The sequence below is a fragment of the Sphaerodactylus townsendi genome, linkage group LG15 (genome assembly GCF_021028975.2).
Source record: "Sphaerodactylus townsendi isolate TG3544 linkage group LG15, MPM_Stown_v2.3, whole genome shotgun sequence".
NCBI lineage: Eukaryota > Metazoa > Chordata > Lepidosauria > Squamata > Sphaerodactylidae > Sphaerodactylus > Sphaerodactylus townsendi.
Window position 1 is genome coordinate 35,676,635 of NC_059439.1, and position 23,724 is coordinate 35,700,358.

Sequence of the window (23,724 nt, forward strand, 5' to 3'; positions counted from 1 at the left end):
GGGTGGGGGGGGGGGGGGGTGGGGGGGGGGGGGGGTGGGGGGGGGGGGGGGTGGGGGGGGGGGGGGGTGGGGGGGGGGGGGGGTGGGGGGGGGGGGGGGTGGGGGGGGGGGGGGGTGGGGGGGGGGGGGGGTGGGGGGGGGGGGGGGTGGGGGGGGGGGGGGGTGGGGGGGGGGGGGGGTGGGGGGGGGGGGGGGTGGGGGGGGGGGGGGGTGGGGGGGGGGGGGGGTGGGGGGGGGGGGGGGTGGGGGGGGGGGGGGGTGGGGGGGGGGGGGGGTGGGGGGGGGGGGGGGTGGGGGGGGGGGGGGGTGGGGGGGGGGGGGGGTGGGGGGGGGGGGGGGTGGGGGGGGGGGGGGGTGGGGGGGGGGGGGGGTGGGGGGGGGGGGGGGTGGGGGGGGGGGGGGGTGGGGGGGGGGGGGGGTGGGGGGGGGGGGGGGTGGGGGGGGGGGGGGGTGGGGGGGGGGGGGGGTGGGGGGGGGGGGGGGTGGGGGGGGGGGGGGGTGGGGGGGGGGGGGGGTGGGGGGGGGGGGGGGTGGGGGGGGGGGGGGGTGGGGGGGGGGGGGGGTGGGGGGGGGGGGGGGTGGGGGGGGGGGGGGGTGGGGGGGGGGGGGGGTGGGGGGGGGGGGGGGTGGGGGGGGGGGGGGGTGGGGGGGGGGGGGGGTGGGGGGGGGGGGGGGTGGGGGGGGGGGGGGGTGGGGGGGGGGGGGGGTGGGGGGGGGGGGGGGTGGGGGGGGGGGGGGGTGGGGGGGGGGGGGGGTGGGGGGGGGGGGGGGTGGGGGGGGGGGGGGGTGGGGGGGGGGGGGGGTGGGGGGGGGGGGGGGTGGGGGGGGGGGGGGGTGGGGGGGGGGGGGGGTGGGGGGGGGGGGGGGTGGGGGGGGGGGGGGGTGGGGGGGGGGGGGGGTGGGGGGGGGGGGGGGTGGGGGGGGGGGGGGGTGGGGGGGGGGGGGGGTGGGGGGGGGGGGGGGTGGGGGGGGGGGGGGGTGGGGGGGGGGGGGGGTGGGGGGGGGGGGGGGTGGGGGGGGGGGGGGGTGGGGGGGGGGGGGGGTGGGGGGGGGGGGGGGTGGGGGGGGGGGGGGGTGGGGGGGGGGGGGGGTGGGGGGGGGGGGGGGTGGGGGGGGGGGGGGGTGGGGGGGGGGGGGGGTGGGGGGGGGGGGGGGTGGGGGGGGGGGGGGGTGGGGGGGGGGGGGGGTGGGGGGGGGGGGGGGTGGGGGGGGGGGGGGGTGGGGGGGGGGGGGGGTGGGGGGGGGGGGGGGTGGGGGGGGGGGGGGGTGGGGGGGGGGGGGGGTGGGGGGGGGGGGGGGTGGGGGGGGGGGGGGGTGGGGGGGGGGGGGGGTGGGGGGGGGGGGGGGTGGGGGGGGGGGGGGGTGGGGGGGGGGGGGGGTGGGGGGGGGGGGGGGTGGGGGGGGGGGGGGGTGGGGGGGGGGGGGGGTGGGGGGGGGGGGGGGTGGGGGGGGGGGGGGGTGGGGGGGGGGGGGGGTGGGGGGGGGGGGGGGTGGGGGGGGGGGGGGGTGGGGGGGGGGGGGGGTGGGGGGGGGGGGGGGTGGGGGGGGGGGGGGGTGGGGGGGGGGGGGGGTGGGGGGGGGGGGGGGTGGGGGGGGGGGGGGGTGGGGGGGGGGGGGGGTGGGGGGGGGGGGGGGTGGGGGGGGGGGGGGGTGGGGGGGGGGGGGGGTGGGGGGGGGGGGGGGTGGGGGGGGGGGGGGGTGGGGGGGGGGGGGGGTGGGGGGGGGGGGGGGTGGGGGGGGGGGGGGGTGGGGGGGGGGGGGGGTGGGGGGGGGGGGGGGTGGGGGGGGGGGGGGGTGGGGGGGGGGGGGGGTGGGGGGGGGGGGGGGTGGGGGGGGGGGGGGGTGGGGGGGGGGGGGGGTGGGGGGGGGGGGGGGTGGGGGGGGGGGGGGGTGGGGGGGGGGGGGGGTGGGGGGGGGGGGGGGTGGGGGGGGGGGGGGGTGGGGGGGGGGGGGGGTGGGGGGGGGGGGGGGTGGGGGGGGGGGGGGGTGGGGGGGGGGGGGGGTGGGGGGGGGGGGGGGTGGGGGGGGGGGGGGGTGGGGGGGGGGGGGGGTGGGGGGGGGGGGGGGTGGGGGGGGGGGGGGGTGGGGGGGGGGGGGGGTGGGGGGGGGGGGGGGTGGGGGGGGGGGGGGGTGGGGGGGGGGGGGGGTGGGGGGGGGGGGGGGTGGGGGGGGGGGGGGGTGGGGGGGGGGGGGGGTGGGGGGGGGGGGGGGTGGGGGGGGGGGGGGGTGGGGGGGGGGGGGGGTGGGGGGGGGGGGGGGTGGGGGGGGGGGGGGGTGGGGGGGGGGGGGGGTGGGGGGGGGGGGGGGTGGGGGGGGGGGGGGGTGGGGGGGGGGGGGGGTGGGGGGGGGGGGGGGTGGGGGGGGGGGGGGGTGGGGGGGGGGGGGGGTGGGGGGGGGGGGGGGTGGGGGGGGGGGGGGGTGGGGGGGGGGGGGGGTGGGGGGGGGGGGGGGTGGGGGGGGGGGGGGGTGGGGGGGGGGGGGGGTGGGGGGGGGGGGGGGTGGGGGGGGGGGGGGGTGGGGGGGGGGGGGGGTGGGGGGGGGGGGGGGTGGGGGGGGGGGGGGGTGGGGGGGGGGGGGGGTGGGGGGGGGGGGGGGTGGGGGGGGGGGGGGGTGGGGGGGGGGGGGGGTGGGGGGGGGGGGGGGTGGGGGGGGGGGGGGGTGGGGGGGGGGGGGGGTGGGGGGGGGGGGGGGTGGGGGGGGGGGGGGGTGGGGGGGGGGGGGGGTGGGGGGGGGGGGGGGTGGGGGGGGGGGGGGGTGGGGGGGGGGGGGGGTGGGGGGGGGGGGGGGTGGGGGGGGGGGGGGGTGGGGGGGGGGGGGGGTGGGGGGGGGGGGGGGTGGGGGGGGGGGGGGGTGGGGGGGGGGGGGGGTGGGGGGGGGGGGGGGTGGGGGGGGGGGGGGGTGGGGGGGGGGGGGGGTGGGGGGGGGGGGGGGTGGGGGGGGGGGGGGGTGGGGGGGGGGGGGGGTGGGGGGGGGGGGGGGTGGGGGGGGGGGGGGGTGGGGGGGGGGGGGGGTGGGGGGGGGGGGGGGTGGGGGGGGGGGGGGGTGGGGGGGGGGGGGGGTGGGGGGGGGGGGGGGTGGGGGGGGGGGGGGGTGGGGGGGGGGGGGGGTGGGGGGGGGGGGGGGTGGGGGGGGGGGGGGGTGGGGGGGGGGGGGGGTGGGGGGGGGGGGGGGTGGGGGGGGGGGGGGGTGGGGGGGGGGGGGGGTGGGGGGGGGGGGGGGTGGGGGGGGGGGGGGGTGGGGGGGGGGGGGGGTGGGGGGGGGGGGGGGTGGGGGGGGGGGGGGGTGGGGGGGGGGGGGGGTGGGGGGGGGGGGGGGTGGGGGGGGGGGGGGGTGGGGGGGGGGGGGGGTGGGGGGGGGGGGGGGTGGGGGGGGGGGGGGGTGGGGGGGGGGGGGGGTGGGGGGGGGGGGGGGTGGGGGGGGGGGGGGGTGGGGGGGGGGGGGGGTGGGGGGGGGGGGGGGTGGGGGGGGGGGGGGGTGGGGGGGGGGGGGGGTGGGGGGGGGGGGGGGTGGGGGGGGGGGGGGGTGGGGGGGGGGGGGGGTGGGGGGGGGGGGGGGTGGGGGGGGGGGGGGGTGGGGGGGGGGGGGGGTGGGGGGGGGGGGGGGTGGGGGGGGGGGGGGGTGGGGGGGGGGGGGGGTGGGGGGGGGGGGGGGTGGGGGGGGGGGGGGGTGGGGGGGGGGGGGGGTGGGGGGGGGGGGGGGTGGGGGGGGGGGGGGGTGGGGGGGGGGGGGGGTGGGGGGGGGGGGGGGTGGGGGGGGGGGGGGGTGGGGGGGGGGGGGGGTGGGGGGGGGGGGGGGTGGGGGGGGGGGGGGGTGGGGGGGGGGGGGGGTGGGGGGGGGGGGGGGTGGGGGGGGGGGGGGGTGGGGGGGGGGGGGGGTGGGGGGGGGGGGGGGTGGGGGGGGGGGGGGGTGGGGGGGGGGGGGGGTGGGGGGGGGGGGGGGTGGGGGGGGGGGGGGGTGGGGGGGGGGGGGGGTGGGGGGGGGGGGGGGTGGGGGGGGGGGGGGGTGGGGGGGGGGGGGGGTGGGGGGGGGGGGGGGTGGGGGGGGGGGGGGGTGGGGGGGGGGGGGGGTGGGGGGGGGGGGGGGTGGGGGGGGGGGGGGGTGGGGGGGGGGGGGGGTGGGGGGGGGGGGGGGTGGGGGGGGGGGGGGGTGGGGGGGGGGGGGGGTGGGGGGGGGGGGGGGTGGGGGGGGGGGGGGGTGGGGGGGGGGGGGGGTGGGGGGGGGGGGGGGTGGGGGGGGGGGGGGGTGGGGGGGGGGGGGGGTGGGGGGGGGGGGGGGTGGGGGGGGGGGGGGGTGGGGGGGGGGGGGGGTGGGGGGGGGGGGGGGTGGGGGGGGGGGGGGGTGGGGGGGGGGGGGGGTGGGGGGGGGGGGGGGTGGGGGGGGGGGGGGGTGGGGGGGGGGGGGGGTGGGGGGGGGGGGGGGTGGGGGGGGGGGGGGGTGGGGGGGGGGGGGGGTGGGGGGGGGGGGGGGTGGGGGGGGGGGGGGGTGGGGGGGGGGGGGGGTGGGGGGGGGGGGGGGTGGGGGGGGGGGGGGGTGGGGGGGGGGGGGGGTGGGGGGGGGGGGGGGTGGGGGGGGGGGGGGGTGGGGGGGGGGGGGGGTGGGGGGGGGGGGGGGTGGGGGGGGGGGGGGGTGGGGGGGGGGGGGGGTGGGGGGGGGGGGGGGTGGGGGGGGGGGGGGGTGGGGGGGGGGGGGGGTGGGGGGGGGGGGGGGTGGGGGGGGGGGGGGGTGGGGGGGGGGGGGGGTGGGGGGGGGGGGGGGTGGGGGGGGGGGGGGGTGGGGGGGGGGGGGGGTGGGGGGGGGGGGGGGTGGGGGGGGGGGGGGGTGGGGGGGGGGGGGGGTGGGGGGGGGGGGGGGTGGGGGGGGGGGGGGGTGGGGGGGGGGGGGGGTGGGGGGGGGGGGGGGTGGGGGGGGGGGGGGGTGGGGGGGGGGGGGGGTGGGGGGGGGGGGGGGTGGGGGGGGGGGGGGGTGGGGGGGGGGGGGGGTGGGGGGGGGGGGGGGTGGGGGGGGGGGGGGGTGGGGGGGGGGGGGGGTGGGGGGGGGGGGGGGTGGGGGGGGGGGGGGGTGGGGGGGGGGGGGGGTGGGGGGGGGGGGGGGTGGGGGGGGGGGGGGGTGGGGGGGGGGGGGGGTGGGGGGGGGGGGGGGTGGGGGGGGGGGGGGGTGGGGGGGGGGGGGGGTGGGGGGGGGGGGGGGTGGGGGGGGGGGGGGGTGGGGGGGGGGGGGGGTGGGGGGGGGGGGGGGTGGGGGGGGGGGGGGGTGGGGGGGGGGGGGGGTGGGGGGGGGGGGGGGTGGGGGGGGGGGGGGGTGGGGGGGGGGGGGGGTGGGGGGGGGGGGGGGTGGGGGGGGGGGGGGGTGGGGGGGGGGGGGGGTGGGGGGGGGGGGGGGTGGGGGGGGGGGGGGGTGGGGGGGGGGGGGGGTGGGGGGGGGGGGGGGTGGGGGGGGGGGGGGGTGGGGGGGGGGGGGGGTGGGGGGGGGGGGGGGTGGGGGGGGGGGGGGGTGGGGGGGGGGGGGGGTGGGGGGGGGGGGGGGTGGGGGGGGGGGGGGGTGGGGGGGGGGGGGGGTGGGGGGGGGGGGGGGTGGGGGGGGGGGGGGGTGGGGGGGGGGGGGGGTGGGGGGGGGGGGGGGTGGGGGGGGGGGGGGGTGGGGGGGGGGGGGGGTGGGGGGGGGGGGGGGTGGGGGGGGGGGGGGGTGGGGGGGGGGGGGGGTGGGGGGGGGGGGGGGTGGGGGGGGGGGGGGGTGGGGGGGGGGGGGGGTGGGGGGGGGGGGGGGTGGGGGGGGGGGGGGGTGGGGGGGGGGGGGGGTGGGGGGGGGGGGGGGTGGGGGGGGGGGGGGGTGGGGGGGGGGGGGGGTGGGGGGGGGGGGGGGTGGGGGGGGGGGGGGGTGGGGGGGGGGGGGGGTGGGGGGGGGGGGGGGTGGGGGGGGGGGGGGGTGGGGGGGGGGGGGGGTGGGGGGGGGGGGGGGTGGGGGGGGGGGGGGGTGGGGGGGGGGGGGGGTGGGGGGGGGGGGGGGTGGGGGGGGGGGGGGGTGGGGGGGGGGGGGGGTGGGGGGGGGGGGGGGTGGGGGGGGGGGGGGGTGGGGGGGGGGGGGGGTGGGGGGGGGGGGGGGTGGGGGGGGGGGGGGGTGGGGGGGGGGGGGGGTGGGGGGGGGGGGGGGTGGGGGGGGGGGGGGGTGGGGGGGGGGGGGGGTGGGGGGGGGGGGGGGTGGGGGGGGGGGGGGGTGGGGGGGGGGGGGGGTGGGGGGGGGGGGGGGTGGGGGGGGGGGGGGGTGGGGGGGGGGGGGGGTGGGGGGGGGGGGGGGTGGGGGGGGGGGGGGGTGGGGGGGGGGGGGGGTGGGGGGGGGGGGGGGTGGGGGGGGGGGGGGGTGGGGGGGGGGGGGGGTGGGGGGGGGGGGGGGTGGGGGGGGGGGGGGGTGGGGGGGGGGGGGGGTGGGGGGGGGGGGGGGTGGGGGGGGGGGGGGGTGGGGGGGGGGGGGGGTGGGGGGGGGGGGGGGTGGGGGGGGGGGGGGGTGGGGGGGGGGGGGGGTGGGGGGGGGGGGGGGTGGGGGGGGGGGGGGGTGGGGGGGGGGGGGGGTGGGGGGGGGGGGGGGTGGGGGGGGGGGGGGGTGGGGGGGGGGGGGGGTGGGGGGGGGGGGGGGTGGGGGGGGGGGGGGGTGGGGGGGGGGGGGGGTGGGGGGGGGGGGGGGTGGGGGGGGGGGGGGGTGGGGGGGGGGGGGGGTGGGGGGGGGGGGGGGTGGGGGGGGGGGGGGGTGGGGGGGGGGGGGGGTGGGGGGGGGGGGGGGTGGGGGGGGGGGGGGGTGGGGGGGGGGGGGGGTGGGGGGGGGGGGGGGTGGGGGGGGGGGGGGGTGGGGGGGGGGGGGGGTGGGGGGGGGGGGGGGTGGGGGGGGGGGGGGGTGGGGGGGGGGGGGGGTGGGGGGGGGGGGGGGTGGGGGGGGGGGGGGGTGGGGGGGGGGGGGGGTGGGGGGGGGGGGGGGTGGGGGGGGGGGGGGGTGGGGGGGGGGGGGGGTGGGGGGGGGGGGGGGTGGGGGGGGGGGGGGGTGGGGGGGGGGGGGGGTGGGGGGGGGGGGGGGTGGGGGGGGGGGGGGGTGGGGGGGGGGGGGGGTGGGGGGGGGGGGGGGTGGGGGGGGGGGGGGGTGGGGGGGGGGGGGGGTGGGGGGGGGGGGGGGTGGGGGGGGGGGGGGGTGGGGGGGGGGGGGGGTGGGGGGGGGGGGGGGTGGGGGGGGGGGGGGGTGGGGGGGGGGGGGGGTGGGGGGGGGGGGGGGTGGGGGGGGGGGGGGGTGGGGGGGGGGGGGGGTGGGGGGGGGGGGGGGTGGGGGGGGGGGGGGGTGGGGGGGGGGGGGGGTGGGGGGGGGGGGGGGTGGGGGGGGGGGGGGGTGGGGGGGGGGGGGGGTGGGGGGGGGGGGGGGTGGGGGGGGGGGGGGGTGGGGGGGGGGGGGGGTGGGGGGGGGGGGGGGTGGGGGGGGGGGGGGGTGGGGGGGGGGGGGGGTGGGGGGGGGGGGGGGTGGGGGGGGGGGGGGGTGGGGGGGGGGGGGGGTGGGGGGGGGGGGGGGTGGGGGGGGGGGGGGGTGGGGGGGGGGGGGGGTGGGGGGGGGGGGGGGTGGGGGGGGGGGGGGGTGGGGGGGGGGGGGGGTGGGGGGGGGGGGGGGTGGGGGGGGGGGGGGGTGGGGGGGGGGGGGGGTGGGGGGGGGGGGGGGTGGGGGGGGGGGGGGGTGGGGGGGGGGGGGGGTGGGGGGGGGGGGGGGTGGGGGGGGGGGGGGGTGGGGGGGGGGGGGGGTGGGGGGGGGGGGGGGTGGGGGGGGGGGGGGGTGGGGGGGGGGGGGGGTGGGGGGGGGGGGGGGTGGGGGGGGGGGGGGGTGGGGGGGGGGGGGGGTGGGGGGGGGGGGGGGTGGGGGGGGGGGGGGGTGGGGGGGGGGGGGGGTGGGGGGGGGGGGGGGTGGGGGGGGGGGGGGGTGGGGGGGGGGGGGGGTGGGGGGGGGGGGGGGTGGGGGGGGGGGGGGGTGGGGGGGGGGGGGGGTGGGGGGGGGGGGGGGTGGGGGGGGGGGGGGGTGGGGGGGGGGGGGGGTGGGGGGGGGGGGGGGTGGGGGGGGGGGGGGGTGGGGGGGGGGGGGGGTGGGGGGGGGGGGGGGTGGGGGGGGGGGGGGGTGGGGGGGGGGGGGGGTGGGGGGGGGGGGGGGTGGGGGGGGGGGGGGGTGGGGGGGGGGGGGGGTGGGGGGGGGGGGGGGTGGGGGGGGGGGGGGGTGGGGGGGGGGGGGGGTGGGGGGGGGGGGGGGTGGGGGGGGGGGGGGGTGGGGGGGGGGGGGGGTGGGGGGGGGGGGGGGTGGGGGGGGGGGGGGGTGGGGGGGGGGGGGGGTGGGGGGGGGGGGGGGTGGGGGGGGGGGGGGGTGGGGGGGGGGGGGGGTGGGGGGGGGGGGGGGTGGGGGGGGGGGGGGGTGGGGGGGGGGGGGGGTGGGGGGGGGGGGGGGTGGGGGGGGGGGGGGGTGGGGGGGGGGGGGGGTGGGGGGGGGGGGGGGTGGGGGGGGGGGGGGGTGGGGGGGGGGGGGGGTGGGGGGGGGGGGGGGTGGGGGGGGGGGGGGGTGGGGGGGGGGGGGGGTGGGGGGGGGGGGGGGTGGGGGGGGGGGGGGGTGGGGGGGGGGGGGGGTGGGGGGGGGGGGGGGTGGGGGGGGGGGGGGGTGGGGGGGGGGGGGGGTGGGGGGGGGGGGGGGTGGGGGGGGGGGGGGGTGGGGGGGGGGGGGGGTGGGGGGGGGGGGGGGTGGGGGGGGGGGGGGGTGGGGGGGGGGGGGGGTGGGGGGGGGGGGGGGTGGGGGGGGGGGGGGGTGGGGGGGGGGGGGGGTGGGGGGGGGGGGGGGTGGGGGGGGGGGGGGGTGGGGGGGGGGGGGGGTGGGGGGGGGGGGGGGTGGGGGGGGGGGGGGGTGGGGGGGGGGGGGGGTGGGGGGGGGGGGGGGTGGGGGGGGGGGGGGGTGGGGGGGGGGGGGGGTGGGGGGGGGGGGGGGTGGGGGGGGGGGGGGGTGGGGGGGGGGGGGGGTGGGGGGGGGGGGGGGTGGGGGGGGGGGGGGGTGGGGGGGGGGGGGGGTGGGGGGGGGGGGGGGTGGGGGGGGGGGGGGGTGGGGGGGGGGGGGGGTGGGGGGGGGGGGGGGTGGGGGGGGGGGGGGGTGGGGGGGGGGGGGGGTGGGGGGGGGGGGGGGTGGGGGGGGGGGGGGGTGGGGGGGGGGGGGGGTGGGGGGGGGGGGGGGTGGGGGGGGGGGGGGGTGGGGGGGGGGGGGGGTGGGGGGGGGGGGGGGTGGGGGGGGGGGGGGGTGGGGGGGGGGGGGGGTGGGGGGGGGGGGGGGTGGGGGGGGGGGGGGGTGGGGGGGGGGGGGGGTGGGGGGGGGGGGGGGTGGGGGGGGGGGGGGGTGGGGGGGGGGGGGGGTGGGGGGGGGGGGGGGTGGGGGGGGGGGGGGGTGGGGGGGGGGGGGGGTGGGGGGGGGGGGGGGTGGGGGGGGGGGGGGGTGGGGGGGGGGGGGGGTGGGGGGGGGGGGGGGTGGGGGGGGGGGGGGGTGGGGGGGGGGGGGGGTGGGGGGGGGGGGGGGTGGGGGGGGGGGGGGGTGGGGGGGGGGGGGGGTGGGGGGGGGGGGGGGTGGGGGGGGGGGGGGGTGGGGGGGGGGGGGGGTGGGGGGGGGGGGGGGTGGGGGGGGGGGGGGGTGGGGGGGGGGGGGGGTGGGGGGGGGGGGGGGTGGGGGGGGGGGGGGGTGGGGGGGGGGGGGGGTGGGGGGGGGGGGGGGTGGGGGGGGGGGGGGGTGGGGGGGGGGGGGGGTGGGGGGGGGGGGGGGTGGGGGGGGGGGGGGGTGGGGGGGGGGGGGGGTGGGGGGGGGGGGGGGTGGGGGGGGGGGGGGGTGGGGGGGGGGGGGGGTGGGGGGGGGGGGGGGTGGGGGGGGGGGGGGGTGGGGGGGGGGGGGGGTGGGGGGGGGGGGGGGTGGGGGGGGGGGGGGGTGGGGGGGGGGGGGGGTGGGGGGGGGGGGGGGTGGGGGGGGGGGGGGGTGGGGGGGGGGGGGGGTGGGGGGGGGGGGGGGTGGGGGGGGGGGGGGGTGGGGGGGGGGGGGGGTGGGGGGGGGGGGGGGTGGGGGGGGGGGGGGGTGGGGGGGGGGGGGGGTGGGGGGGGGGGGGGGTGGGGGGGGGGGGGGGTGGGGGGGGGGGGGGGTGGGGGGGGGGGGGGGTGGGGGGGGGGGGGGGTGGGGGGGGGGGGGGGTGGGGGGGGGGGGGGGTGGGGGGGGGGGGGGGTGGGGGGGGGGGGGGGTGGGGGGGGGGGGGGGTGGGGGGGGGGGGGGGTGGGGGGGGGGGGGGGTGGGGGGGGGGGGGGGTGGGGGGGGGGGGGGGTGGGGGGGGGGGGGGGTGGGGGGGGGGGGGGGTGGGGGGGGGGGGGGGTGGGGGGGGGGGGGGGTGGGGGGGGGGGGGGGTGGGGGGGGGGGGGGGTGGGGGGGGGGGGGGGTGGGGGGGGGGGGGGGTGGGGGGGGGGGGGGGTGGGGGGGGGGGGGGGTGGGGGGGGGGGGGGGTGGGGGGGGGGGGGGGTGGGGGGGGGGGGGGGTGGGGGGGGGGGGGGGTGGGGGGGGGGGGGGGTGGGGGGGGGGGGGGGTGGGGGGGGGGGGGGGTGGGGGGGGGGGGGGGTGGGGGGGGGGGGGGGTGGGGGGGGGGGGGGGTGGGGGGGGGGGGGGGTGGGGGGGGGGGGGGGTGGGGGGGGGGGGGGGTGGGGGGGGGGGGGGGTGGGGGGGGGGGGGGGTGGGGGGGGGGGGGGGTGGGGGGGGGGGGGGGTGGGGGGGGGGGGGGGTGGGGGGGGGGGGGGGTGGGGGGGGGGGGGGGTGGGGGGGGGGGGGGGTGGGGGGGGGGGGGGGTGGGGGGGGGGGGGGGTGGGGGGGGGGGGGGGTGGGGGGGGGGGGGGGTGGGGGGGGGGGGGGGTGGGGGGGGGGGGGGGTGGGGGGGGGGGGGGGTGGGGGGGGGGGGGGGTGGGGGGGGGGGGGGGTGGGGGGGGGGGGGGGTGGGGGGGGGGGGGGGTGGGGGGGGGGGGGGGTGGGGGGGGGGGGGGGTGGGGGGGGGGGGGGGTGGGGGGGGGGGGGGGTGGGGGGGGGGGGGGGTGGGGGGGGGGGGGGGTGGGGGGGGGGGGGGGTGGGGGGGGGGGGGGGTGGGGGGGGGGGGGGGTGGGGGGGGGGGGGGGTGGGGGGGGGGGGGGGTGGGGGGGGGGGGGGGTGGGGGGGGGGGGGGGTGGGGGGGGGGGGGGGTGGGGGGGGGGGGGGGTGGGGGGGGGGGGGGGTGGGGGGGGGGGGGGGTGGGGGGGGGGGGGGGTGGGGGGGGGGGGGGGTGGGGGGGGGGGGGGGTGGGGGGGGGGGGGGGTGGGGGGGGGGGGGGGTGGGGGGGGGGGGGGGTGGGGGGGGGGGGGGGTGGGGGGGGGGGGGGGTGGGGGGGGGGGGGGGTGGGGGGGGGGGGGGGTGGGGGGGGGGGGGGGTGGGGGGGGGGGGGGGTGGGGGGGGGGGGGGGTGGGGGGGGGGGGGGGTGGGGGGGGGGGGGGGTGGGGGGGGGGGGGGGTGGGGGGGGGGGGGGGTGGGGGGGGGGGGGGGTGGGGGGGGGGGGGGGTGGGGGGGGGGGGGGGTGGGGGGGGGGGGGGGTGGGGGGGGGGGGGGGTGGGGGGGGGGGGGGGTGGGGGGGGGGGGGGGTGGGGGGGGGGGGGGGTGGGGGGGGGGGGGGGTGGGGGGGGGGGGGGGTGGGGGGGGGGGGGGGTGGGGGGGGGGGGGGGTGGGGGGGGGGGGGGGTGGGGGGGGGGGGGGGTGGGGGGGGGGGGGGGTGGGGGGGGGGGGGGGTGGGGGGGGGGGGGGGTGGGGGGGGGGGGGGGTGGGGGGGGGGGGGGGTGGGGGGGGGGGGGGGTGGGGGGGGGGGGGGGTGGGGGGGGGGGGGGGTGGGGGGGGGGGGGGGTGGGGGGGGGGGGGGGTGGGGGGGGGGGGGGGTGGGGGGGGGGGGGGGTGGGGGGGGGGGGGGGTGGGGGGGGGGGGGGGTGGGGGGGGGGGGGGGTGGGGGGGGGGGGGGGTGGGGGGGGGGGGGGGTGGGGGGGGGGGGGGGTGGGGGGGGGGGGGGGTGGGGGGGGGGGGGGGTGGGGGGGGGGGGGGGTGGGGGGGGGGGGGGGTGGGGGGGGGGGGGGGTGGGGGGGGGGGGGGGTGGGGGGGGGGGGGGGTGGGGGGGGGGGGGGGTGGGGGGGGGGGGGGGTGGGGGGGGGGGGGGGTGGGGGGGGGGGGGGGTGGGGGGGGGGGGGGGTGGGGGGGGGGGGGGGTGGGGGGGGGGGGGGGTGGGGGGGGGGGGGGGTGGGGGGGGGGGGGGGTGGGGGGGGGGGGGGGTGGGGGGGGGGGGGGGTGGGGGGGGGGGGGGGTGGGGGGGGGGGGGGGTGGGGGGGGGGGGGGGTGGGGGGGGGGGGGGGTGGGGGGGGGGGGGGGTGGGGGGGGGGGGGGGTGGGGGGGGGGGGGGGTGGGGGGGGGGGGGGGTGGGGGGGGGGGGGGGTGGGGGGGGGGGGGGGTGGGGGGGGGGGGGGGTGGGGGGGGGGGGGGGTGGGGGGGGGGGGGGGTGGGGGGGGGGGGGGGTGGGGGGGGGGGGGGGTGGGGGGGGGGGGGGGTGGGGGGGGGGGGGGGTGGGGGGGGGGGGGGGTGGGGGGGGGGGGGGGTGGGGGGGGGGGGGGGTGGGGGGGGGGGGGGGTGGGGGGGGGGGGGGGTGGGGGGGGGGGGGGGTGGGGGGGGGGGGGGGTGGGGGGGGGGGGGGGTGGGGGGGGGGGGGGGTGGGGGGGGGGGGGGGTGGGGGGGGGGGGGGGTGGGGGGGGGGGGGGGTGGGGGGGGGGGGGGGTGGGGGGGGGGGGGGGTGGGGGGGGGGGGGGGTGGGGGGGGGGGGGGGTGGGGGGGGGGGGGGGTGGGGGGGGGGGGGGGTGGGGGGGGGGGGGGGTGGGGGGGGGGGGGGGTGGGGGGGGGGGGGGGTGGGGGGGGGGGGGGGTGGGGGGGGGGGGGGGTGGGGGGGGGGGGGGGTGGGGGGGGGGGGGGGTGGGGGGGGGGGGGGGTGGGGGGGGGGGGGGGTGGGGGGGGGGGGGGGTGGGGGGGGGGGGGGGTGGGGGGGGGGGGGGGTGGGGGGGGGGGGGGGTGGGGGGGGGGGGGGGTGGGGGGGGGGGGGGGTGGGGGGGGGGGGGGGTGGGGGGGGGGGGGGGTGGGGGGGGGGGGGGGTGGGGGGGGGGGGGGGTGGGGGGGGGGGGGGGTGGGGGGGGGGGGGGGTGGGGGGGGGGGGGGGTGGGGGGGGGGGGGGGTGGGGGGGGGGGGGGGTGGGGGGGGGGGGGGGTGGGGGGGGGGGGGGGTGGGGGGGGGGGGGGGTGGGGGGGGGGGGGGGTGGGGGGGGGGGGGGGTGGGGGGGGGGGGGGGTCAGACACCTTGTGAGGGAGGAGGGGCTGGGAGAGTCCAGAGAGAACTGTGACTGGCAGGCTTCATGTGTAGGAGCAGGGAAACAAATCCAGTTCGCCAGATCAGAGTCCACCACTCGAGTAGAGGTTAAGAGCAGATGCACTCAAATCTGGAGGACCGGGTTTCATTCCCCACTCTGCAACTTGTAAGCCCCTTTGAGTCTTCTTACAGGAGAGAATCCAAACTCTTATTCTTCTTCTTTATAAGTCTCCTTTATCAGCAGGCTTATAAACCACATGCTTGCGCATCACGCGTAGGAAGAATTTTGTCGTTTGTTCTCAAGCGACGGAACAGGTACTGTCCTGTAGGTGCTTGAAGCCACATTCTGCATAGCATCGCTGGAGAAACGAATCATATTTTCCTAGCAACGCGACGTCGCAATTTTAACGCTGACCTTTCAGGGTTCTTGATTTCTTCGGTGACGAAATTGAGGGTGTCCCATCCAGAGTAGGAGAAGAGGGCCGAGTATAAGGCCAAAGCGATGTTCCCCACTTGCCAAGAGGAGCCGTCGAAAGAGTCGGCAAAATTCTCAGAGCGTCCTGCGGCAGGAGAGAAAATTTCAATTCACACAAGCCTGCCAATCTCTTGATTTCTCGTTAATAATAGCAGGATGAAGGAAAATTCGCCCCACTGGAAGCCAATATAGTGAAAAGGTGAGTGTCTAACTAGGATCAGAAAGACCCAGGTTGAAATCCCCACTGCCGCCACAGAAACTTGCCCTGAGTTTGAATTTCACTTCTTCTTTGAGTTTACTAAGTTACTCGAGGCAAGCTCTTGGGCTCAGCCTCCTTTCCATAGAAGCAATGCAAGGCCTACCTCACAGGGCTATTGTGAGGCCTAAATGCAACATGGGATTCAGCAATGTATCGATTAAAGGTGACATGATAGCCATGTTTAGATATTTGAAGGGATGTCATGTTGTTGAGAGAGCAAGCTTGTTTTCTGCTGCTCCAGAGACTGGGACCCGGAGTCATGGGTTCAAGATGAAGGAAAAGAGATTCCACCTAAACATCAGGAAAAACGTCCTGACAGTCAGGGCTGTTCGACAGTGGAATGCACTACCTTGGAGTGTGGTGGACAAATTTTTGGAGGAGTGGTCTAACTATGTCTCTTGACTGCAATAGCTAAATGGAGCCTCCAGGTTTAGATGCACTGTATCTCTAAATAGTAGTTACCAGGAGGCAAACAACACAGAAGTCTCCTTTGGAGGTTTTCAAAGAGAGGCTGGATGGCCATCTGTCAGGAGCGCTTTGATCGTGTGTTCCTACATTGCAGGGGGTTGGACTTGTTGGCCCTCGGGGGTCTCTTCCAACTCTATGATTCTATGGTTCTAAACCTCCTACACAATCAAGAGCTGAAGAAAACCAGGGCGAGTTCATCGTACCTTGTCCGATGCAAATGATTCCCGCGATGATCACGGCGATAAGAGCGAGCACTTTGGCATAGGTGGACAGATCCTGCACCCGGGTGCCCCACTTCACGTAAGCGCAGTTCACGAAAGTGAGTAGGCCTGAAAAAGAGAACTCACCCGGTCACCCAAGACGAGGGCCCTCCAGACGGTCCCTCCCCATCAGATCCCAACCTTTGGGTGAAAACGTGCACAAGCCGGTGTGGTGTAGCGGTTAAGAGGGGCAGACTCTAATCTGGAGAAACATGTTTGATTCCTCATCTCCGCCTGAGCGAGTCTGGGGAACAGGATTTGCTTCTCCACTCTTGCACATGAAGCCTGCTGTGTGTCCTTGAGCCAGACACAGTTCTCTCCAAACTCTCTCAGCCATACAGAGGAGGAGGAAGAAGACAAAGACAAAAGAGGGGGAGGGGGTCTGGATTTTTACCCCGCTTTTCTCTCCTGTAAGGAGACTCAAGGTGGCCTACAAGCTCCTTTCCCTTCCTCTCCCCACAACAGACACCTGGTGAGCCAGGTGGGGCTGAGAGAGTTCTGAGAGAACTGTGACTGGCCCAACCTCACCCAGCAGGAGTGCAGAAACACATCTGGTTCACCAGATAAGCCTCTGCCACTCAGGCGGGGAAGTGGGGGAATCAAACCTGGTTCTCCAGATTAGAATCCACCTGCTCTTAACCGCTACACCACGCTGGCAATGGCAAAGCACCTCCAAACTTCTCTTGCCTTGGAAATCCTACCGGGGTCACCGGAAAGCAGGTGTGACACACAGGAGGAAGTGCAAAACCTGGTGCTGCCCCTTGGCCCCCTGAGAACTGCCTCCTTCTAGGCAGGTTGGTTTTATGTGTGGCAGTGGCATAGGAGGTTAAGAGCTCATGTATCTAATCTGGAGGAACCGGGTTTGATTCCCAGCTCTGCCACGTGAGTTGTGAAGGCTTATCTGGGGAATTCAGATTAGCCTGTGCACTCCCACACACGCCAGGTGGGTGACCTTAGGCTAGTCACAGCTTCTCGGAGCTCTCTCAGCCACACCTACTTCACAGGGTGTTTGTTGTGAGCGGGGAAGGGCAAGGAGATTGTCAGCCCCTTTGAGTCTCCCGCAGGAGAGAAAGGGGGGATATAAATCCAAACTCTTCTTCTTCTTCTTTCATGTGAACCATTTGTTGCATGTTATTTATATTGTAAGCTGCCTGGAGCTCTAGAAAGGAGGAAGGCGACTAATAACTATTTTAAATGGCTCTCAAGCGGTCTGAGCTCATCAGTGCGTCCTAAATCTTGCATCGTATAATGTCTCAGGAGTCGGCGTGGGCACGTTCGCCTGCAAAGGGCCACGAATCTTGTGATGGACACGTGAGCTCGTGTCTGGGATCCAAACAGGAGGGTGGGAACGAGGGGAAAGTCTTCTTGGCTTCCGTCTTGATTCCAAGAACAGCACGAAGTTCACTGTTTTCCCCAGCTGGCAGGTCCCTGCTTTTATATCCTTTTAACCTTGATCTTTATTCCACGGACAAGCTCAAGGGTCCAAGCAAGATTTAATTTTTTGCCATTCATCAAACTTGGGGCAGGGAGGGGGGGGGCAGACAGGGAATGGGGCAGACTGCCAAGGTCAGAGCCCCCCCCCCCCTTCCTGGTTCTCGGTACAGGAGGTTGCTTTTGTCCTGGGAGGGAGAAATTGGGGACAACTGAAAAACAACGCTTGCTTCTTTATAAACAAGGCAATAAATTCTTTCCTCTTATCAGGGATGGAACATGCCCAGGAGAGAGAAACCACAGACAATTGGAGCTGTTTGCATTTCTACTGGGCTCCAGAAGTGGCCCAGCAAGGGACGGGCCCCCTCTCCTCCTCGGCTCCTCCTCAGGGATTGGGATCTCCCAGCGCCTGCCACCAGTCCGTTCCTCTCCTTGCCCCCCAAATCCTGTCTCTTCCCAAACATGGAATGGCAAGATCCCAGTGCCATTTGGAAACAGGTCACACGAGTCCTGGATGCCACCGGGTTTGAAAAACCAAAGAACCCCAAGTGCACCTCTGACCATGAACAGAGTGATTCTTGCTCATTCTGAAGAAGAAGAAGAAGAAGAAGAAGAAGAAGAAGAAGAAGAAGAAGAAGAAGAAGAAGAAGAAGAAGAAGAAGAAGAAGAAGAAGAAGAAGAAGAAGAAGAAGAAGAAGAAGAAGAAGAAGAAGAAGAAGAAGAAGAACAGGAGCAGGAGCAGGAGCAGGAGCAGGAGCAGGAGCAGGAGCAGGAGCAGGAGCAGGAGCAGGAGCAGGAGCAGGAGGAGTTTGGATTCATATCCCCCCTTTCTCTCCTGTACAGGACTCAAAGGGGCTGACAATCTCCTTGCCCTTCCCCCCTCACAACAAACACCCTGTGAGGTGGGTGGGGCTGAGAGAGCTCCAAGAAGCTGTGACTAACCCAAGGTCACCCAGCTGGTGTTTATGGGAGTGCACAGGCTAATCTGAATTCCCCAGATAAGCCTCCACAGCTCAGGCGGCAGAGCTGGGAATCAAACCCGGTTCCTCCAGATTAGATACACGAGCTCTTAACCTCCTACGCCACTGCTGCTGCTCCTGATCACAAGAGACTCGAGAGCACGGGTTTTGGCGACCTGCCACGAGGAGGAAAGTCTGCCACAGAGCAGTAGAAATCTTCCTAGAAGAAAGGCAACGTTACTCCCAAGAGAGTTTTGTGCCAGAAACCGTAATTGTGACCTAAGAAAGTAGGGTTGCCAAACTGCAGGTTGACAAATTCTGGGAGTGCAACCAGGGGACAGCGGAGTTTAGGCAAGGGAGTTGTGATGCCACTCTAGGACTTCTGTTTCTCCTAAGCGGGTTGGTAACAACACAGGAGAGACCCCTGGACCACCTGTTTGAGGATGTGGACTATGTGAGGGTGGGTAGTTAGGCTGTACTAGGTTCCCCTGCTCTGATATTTATTCGTTTAGATCCGGGGTCTGCAACCTGCAGCTCTCCAGATGTTCTTGAACTACAATTCCCATCAGCCCCTGCCAGCATGGCCAATTGAACATCTGGAGAGCCATAGGTTGCAGACAGTGGTGGGATCCAAAAATTTTAGTAACAGGTTCCCATGGTGATGGGATTCAAACTGTGGCGTAGCGCCAATGGGGCTGGGTGGGGCACGACGGGGCCGTGGCTGGGCATTCCGGGGGCGGGGCATTCCTGGGCGGAGCTGTGACAAGGACGTAGCCACTGCACCTGTCGGGCGGGAAACGAATGCACGCAGGTGCAGGCTGCCATGCACGCCGGTGCACCTCCTGCTAGACTGCTTCAAGTTCTGCGCACTACTGCTGAGAGGAGGGGCATAACTAAGGCAAAAATCACATGGCAAAATCACCAACTAGTAGCCCCCTCTCGGCACACACAAATAATTAGTAACCTACTCTTGGGAACCTGTGAGAACCTGCTGGATCCCACCTCTGGTTGCAGACCCCTGGTTTAGGTAGTACATGACTCTGTACTGTGAAAAATTGTCTGTGCTGGTGTTAGGTATAGTTAGGTTGTTTACAGTTAGCTTAGTGATAGGATACTGTATTTTAGATTATTCACTAGGTTATGCTTTTTATACTAACAAAGCGTTAGCTCTTAGGCCGTTGTGTTCTCTGTAGTTTATGCTACAGAAGGGGCAAGTCGCCATCTATGTTTATTATGGTCTATCTGTGTTGCTTATGCATGTTGTGAATACTGTTGCTTATGGTTTACGAAGTTTTAACTCTTGATGTTTGTTATTTAGAAGGTTATGTTGTTGCAATTTGTTGATTATTGCTCACAATGTTATGTTCATACTACTACGTTTATTGTTGTTATACTGTTTTGTTTATGATGCCTATTCATGATGTTTTGATGTATGAGGCTATGTTTTGACCCTATGTTTATTGTTTATTATGTTTATTGATGCCCTGTTTTGATGGTTTTTGTATTTATTTATTTATTTATTTATTTATTTCCTTTTTAAACCGCCCTCCCCCGAAGGGCTCACATGATGTTATGATTACTGATGCTGCTATTGTATGACTGGGCACCGCCCTGAGCCTTTCAGGGGAGGGCGGCGTATAAATTAAATATACAATACAATAAACTCTGTGGTGTATCATACAGTTGGCCCTCTGCAGCTGCCATATGCTCCAAGGAAACTGATCCCTGTTGTCTGGAGATCCATCATAATTCCAGGAGATCTCCCAGCCCTATCTGAAGGATGGTAATGCTATAAGAGACATTGGCTCTGGCCTCAGCTCAGCTGATACAGCCTGCAGGGGTGGCCAACCTATGGCGCTCCAGGTAGCTTTAAAAAGCTTTAAAATAAAGCTGGATAGCTTTATTTAAAAGGGGCTTGGGCAGATTCATGGAGGAGAAGTCGATCTATGGCTACCAATCTTGATCCTCCTTGATCTGAGATGGAAAATGCCTTAGCAGACCAGGTGCTCAGGAGCAGCAGCGGCGGCAGAAGGCCATTGCTTTCACATTCTGCATGTGAGCTCCCAAAGGCCACTGCAAGTAGCCACTGGGCCACTGCGAGTAGCAGAGTGTTGTACTAGATGGACTCTGGTCTGATCCAGCAGGCTCTTTCTTATGTTCTTAAGGCCATTGCTTTCACGTCCCACATGTGAGCTCCCAAAGGCACCTGGTGGGCCACTGCGAGTAGCAGAGTGTTGGACTAGATGGACTCTGGTCTGATCCAGCAGGCTCTTTCTTATGTTCTTAAGGACATTGCTTTCACATCCTGCAGGTGAGCTCCCAAAGGCATCTGGTGGGCCACTGCAAGTAGCAGAGTGCTGGACTAGATGGACTCTGGTCTGATCCAGCAGGCTCTTTCTTGTTGTAGGCCATTGCTTTCACCTCCTGCAGGTGAGCTCCCAAAGGCACCTGGTGGGCCACTAGCGGTAAGGGCTGGACTAGATGGACTCTGGTCTGATCCAACAGGCTCTTTCTTATGTTCTTAAGGCCATTGCTTTCACCTCCTGCAGGTGAGCTCCCAAAGGCACCTGGTGGGCCACTGCGAGTAGCAGAGCGCTGGACTAGATGGACTCTGGTCTGATCCAGCAGGCTCTTTCTTATGTTCTTAAGGCCATTGCTTTCACCTCCTGCAGGTGAGCTCCCAAAGGCACCTGGTGGGCCACTGCGAGTAGCAGAGTGCTGGACTAGATGGACTCTGGTCTGATCCAGCAGGCTCTTTCTTATGTTCTTAAGGCCATTGCTTTCACATCCTGCATGTGAGCTCCCAAAGGCATCTGGTGGGCCACTGTGAGTAGAAAGTGCTGGACTAGATGGACTCTGGTCTGATCCAGCAGGCTCTTTCTTATGTTCTTATTTTCAGATGTTCATGGACTAGAAGTCCCATCAGCCCCAATTGGCATTGCTGGCAGTGGCTGATGGGAATTGTAGTTCATGAACATCTGGAGCGCCATAGGTTGGCCACCACTGGAGGAAAGCCTTTCTCTCAGCTCCTCCATCCAGGATACGGTGGAGTGGAGGGGTAATAACTCCAATTCGCCTTTCAGGGCTGCCAGGCGAGCGGCAAAGAAGAATTTCAAAGAGGAAAAACCCTTGGAACTGCATCTTATCCTAGACTTTAAGCCAATGGTCCCCTCCACCCATCGCGCACGTAAACACCAGCCGCAGTGGACTCCGAGGAGGCCCGTTGCTTCCTCAGACGGCACATTCCTGTGTTGCAACAGGAGTGGTTTTGGGGAGCCTGACGCAGCGCTTCTCGCCAGCGGGAGCCAGACGACAGCTGCCGACTCAGCACTGCCGGGAGGCTCAGCTGATGTCACCGGTTTCCTGAGCAAGACCCAGAAATACCCACAGGTTAGGAGGAAGAGAGACACAGAGCCAGAGGCGGCCAGAAAGCCGAGGAGAAGCAGGCACGGAACATCACTGGGGCTCGCCGGAGCCTGTCTTCCGCGCCAAAGAAACACAGATGGCTTTGAGCATGTGCAGAGGTTCTTGGCCCCATTGCTCCGTCTCCGCTCACACCCCCGATCATAGCCTAGCAACAGAGACTCACATCCCAGCAGGCATCAAGCAGGAAGCATGCTCAGGCTTGTCTGTACACAAACCGCTTAGCTTTCTAATCTCTCTTCCATCACAACAAGGGGACCTAAAGAGGAGGATTCCTGGGTTCTCTCTGCTTGCTTTGCCAAGGGCAATGAAGCCTAGTAGTTAATAAGGCCTAGTAGGTCAACCTAGTAGGTTTCAGGAGGTCTTTGTCCTTTGGCAGAACTGCAGTAATTTTAATAACTGTGCAGCGGGCAGAAATTCAACAGGTGAAGCATTTCTCCAGTTCGGAGGAACAGCCTTACCTGGTTAATTTCTAATGGGCCAAAGAAATGGATGTCCTAGAAATCTTTCTATGCTTCAGTCAGTCAGGGGAATGAGGTTTCTAAGTGGACCAGAAAGCCAGGACTGCGTCCAATCAGGGAAAACAGGGATGTCAACAAGGAAGCCGCACAACTTGAGATGGGTCCCCGAATTTGCAGAAGTGGTGCCCAGGATATCCAGAGGTGGGTTTAACTATAAGACAGCCTGTGCAATTTCCCAGGGCCTCGTATGGTTAGGGCCCCTATGATCTGTGGCGATGCTAGAACGTAGCGGTGAAAAACGTAGCACGTTCAGAATCCATTGATGGGGCATGCCTTGTAATTGTTGGGAAGGGATGTAAGGGGTTTGTGGGGGCCTTTTTGGTCTTTTGCCCAGGGCTGCAGAATCCCTAAGATCGCCCCAAAGGACACCTGGGTCCTTTACCTGATTCAGAAAAATAAAGTGGGCTCTTTGTGGACACAGACAGTGCTGAACGTTTTTTCCCTGTAACATCAAGATTTAGGAGCGGTGCCAAGGAAGTAGGAAGTCACACTGGATGGAATGGGAAGGTCACAGCCTCGCGAGGGACATAAGAACATAAGAACAAGCCAGCTGGATCAGACCAGAGTCCATCTAGTCCAGCTCTCTGCTACTCGCAGTGGCCCACCAGGTGCCATTGGGAGCTCACATGCAGGATGTGAAAGCAATGGCCTTCTGTGGCTGTTGCTCCCGAACACCTGGACTGTTAAGGCATTTGCAATCTCAGATCAAAAAGGATCAAGATTGGTAGCCATAAATCAACTTCATAAATCTGTCCAAGCCCCTTTTAAAGCTATCCAGGTGAGTGGCCATCACCACCTCCTGTGGCAGCATATTCCAAGCACCAATCACACGTTGCGTGAAGAAGTGTTTCCTTTTATTAGTCCTAATTCTTCCCCCCAGCATTTTCCATGGATGCCCCCTGGTTCTAGTATTGTGAGAAAGAGAGCAAAAATTTCTCTCTGTCAACATTTTCTACCCCATGCACAATTTGAGACTGTTTGAAAGAGATCAGATGATAGGGCCCCTCAACCCACCAGCAGCCTTGGCCATCCCCCCTCCCCCAGTTACAGCTTTGGAATAGCCCCCTCATCCCTTCCAGGCAGTGGTGGGATCCAAAAATTTTAAGAACAGGTTCCGATGGTGGTGGGATTCAAACAGTGGCGCCGCCGCACACACGCACCTCCAGTCCCCATTGGGCAGGGAGGTTGCTTTAGTAACCCGTTCTCGGCACTCAGAAAAAATTAGTAACTACTTCTAGAGAAGTGGTGAGAACTGGTTGGGTCCCACCTCTGCTTCCAGGCCCACCCAAGGTTCCATTTGCATGGTCTCACTCACAGATACAGACGGCAGCCAAGAGGCGGCCGGCCAGGTACGGTGCCTCGCAGGACGGGAAGATGGGCTGCACCAGGTAGTTGGCGAAGGTGATGGCGATGACCGCTTGGCTGGTCGGCTCAATGATGAGGAGGGAGGTCCAGAGGCGAACGAAGGCCAACAGTGGCCCGAAGGCCTCCAAGATGTAGGCGTAGCTGGCCCCGGACTTTTTGATGGTGGTGCCCAGTTCGGCATAGCAGAGGGCCCCGAAGACGGAGAAGAGGCCCCCGACGGCCCAGATGACGAGGGAGAGGCCGTAGGAGTTGCTGTACATCAAGACGCCCTTGGGCGAGACGAAGATGCCCGAGCCAATCATGTTGCCCACGATCAAGCAGACGCCGTTCAACAGGGAGATCTCCTTCTTCAGTTGCATGGAGTCCTCGGCAGGTTGAGGGGTGGAGGCCGGGGTCCCGTTGGGTACCGCCTTGGCGGGAGGGTCTGCCTGGGGGGCGGCTGCGTAGCGGCTGGTCTTGGCCATGGCTCGGGTCAAAAAAAGAGGCAGTGTGGTTACAAACTTTTATCTGCAGGACCCAAAAGATGGCTTTCTCAAAGGGTTATCTCCTCTGGGTCAGCTTTGAGGGGAAACGAATGGGACTTGGGCGGGTGGGTGGTTGGCAAGCTGGTGAAGACAGTCTTTCCCTTCCTAGGGTGTCGTCCACTACTCCAGGAGGGAGGGAGGTATTAGGAAAGGAAGGGTCAGGGAACAGTTGCTCTCCCTTCCAGGACTGGGAATGAAGTTCTAGTTCTCCTGGGGAAAAAAACCAGACTCTGCGGAGTTTCATGAGAGACCGGGTGGGAGCCTGAAGCTCAGTTTGACTCAACCCAGGAAACTTCGGACCAGGAAAGGATTGACAGATTGATAGCTCTTTCTTCGGTGGTGCGTGGCAGTTCCTACTCAGAGGAACGATTTGTCTGGTTAATTCTGATAACGAATGAACTCTGGCATGCTGAGATCTTTATGCGTAGAAGAGTCTAACCAGCAGTGCTGGGAGTTCGGGTTGCCTTGACACCAACTCGAAAGCTGAGAGGCCAAAGGAGCACGGTCCGGTGGTGGAAGAGGCTGGGAGTCATGGGGTTGTCTGTCCTGTGAGGGGAGTGATGTCTAATGGTCAGAACACAGCATGGGAGTGGTGGGAATCAGGGTACGACGGGGAGAGATATTTG

The 23,724-nt window shown here is 75.0% G+C and overlaps 1 protein-coding gene across 1 annotated transcript; it reads right to left on the reverse strand.

The window, feature by feature from the left end:
- Positions 1–13,785: 13,785 nt before the first annotated feature.
- Positions 13,786–23,096, reverse strand: LOC125444414 (Y+L amino acid transporter 1-like). Its single transcript, XM_048516822.1, has 3 exons — positions 22,525–23,096; positions 14,819–14,944; positions 13,786–13,973 (listed from the first exon to the last, which is right to left on the reverse strand). The coding sequence occupies exons 1-3, from the start codon at positions 23,036–23,038 to the stop codon at positions 13,786–13,788; spliced, it is 828 nt and encodes a 275-aa protein (XP_048372779.1). The 5' UTR covers positions 23,039–23,096.
- Positions 23,097–23,724: the final 628 nt, after the last annotated feature.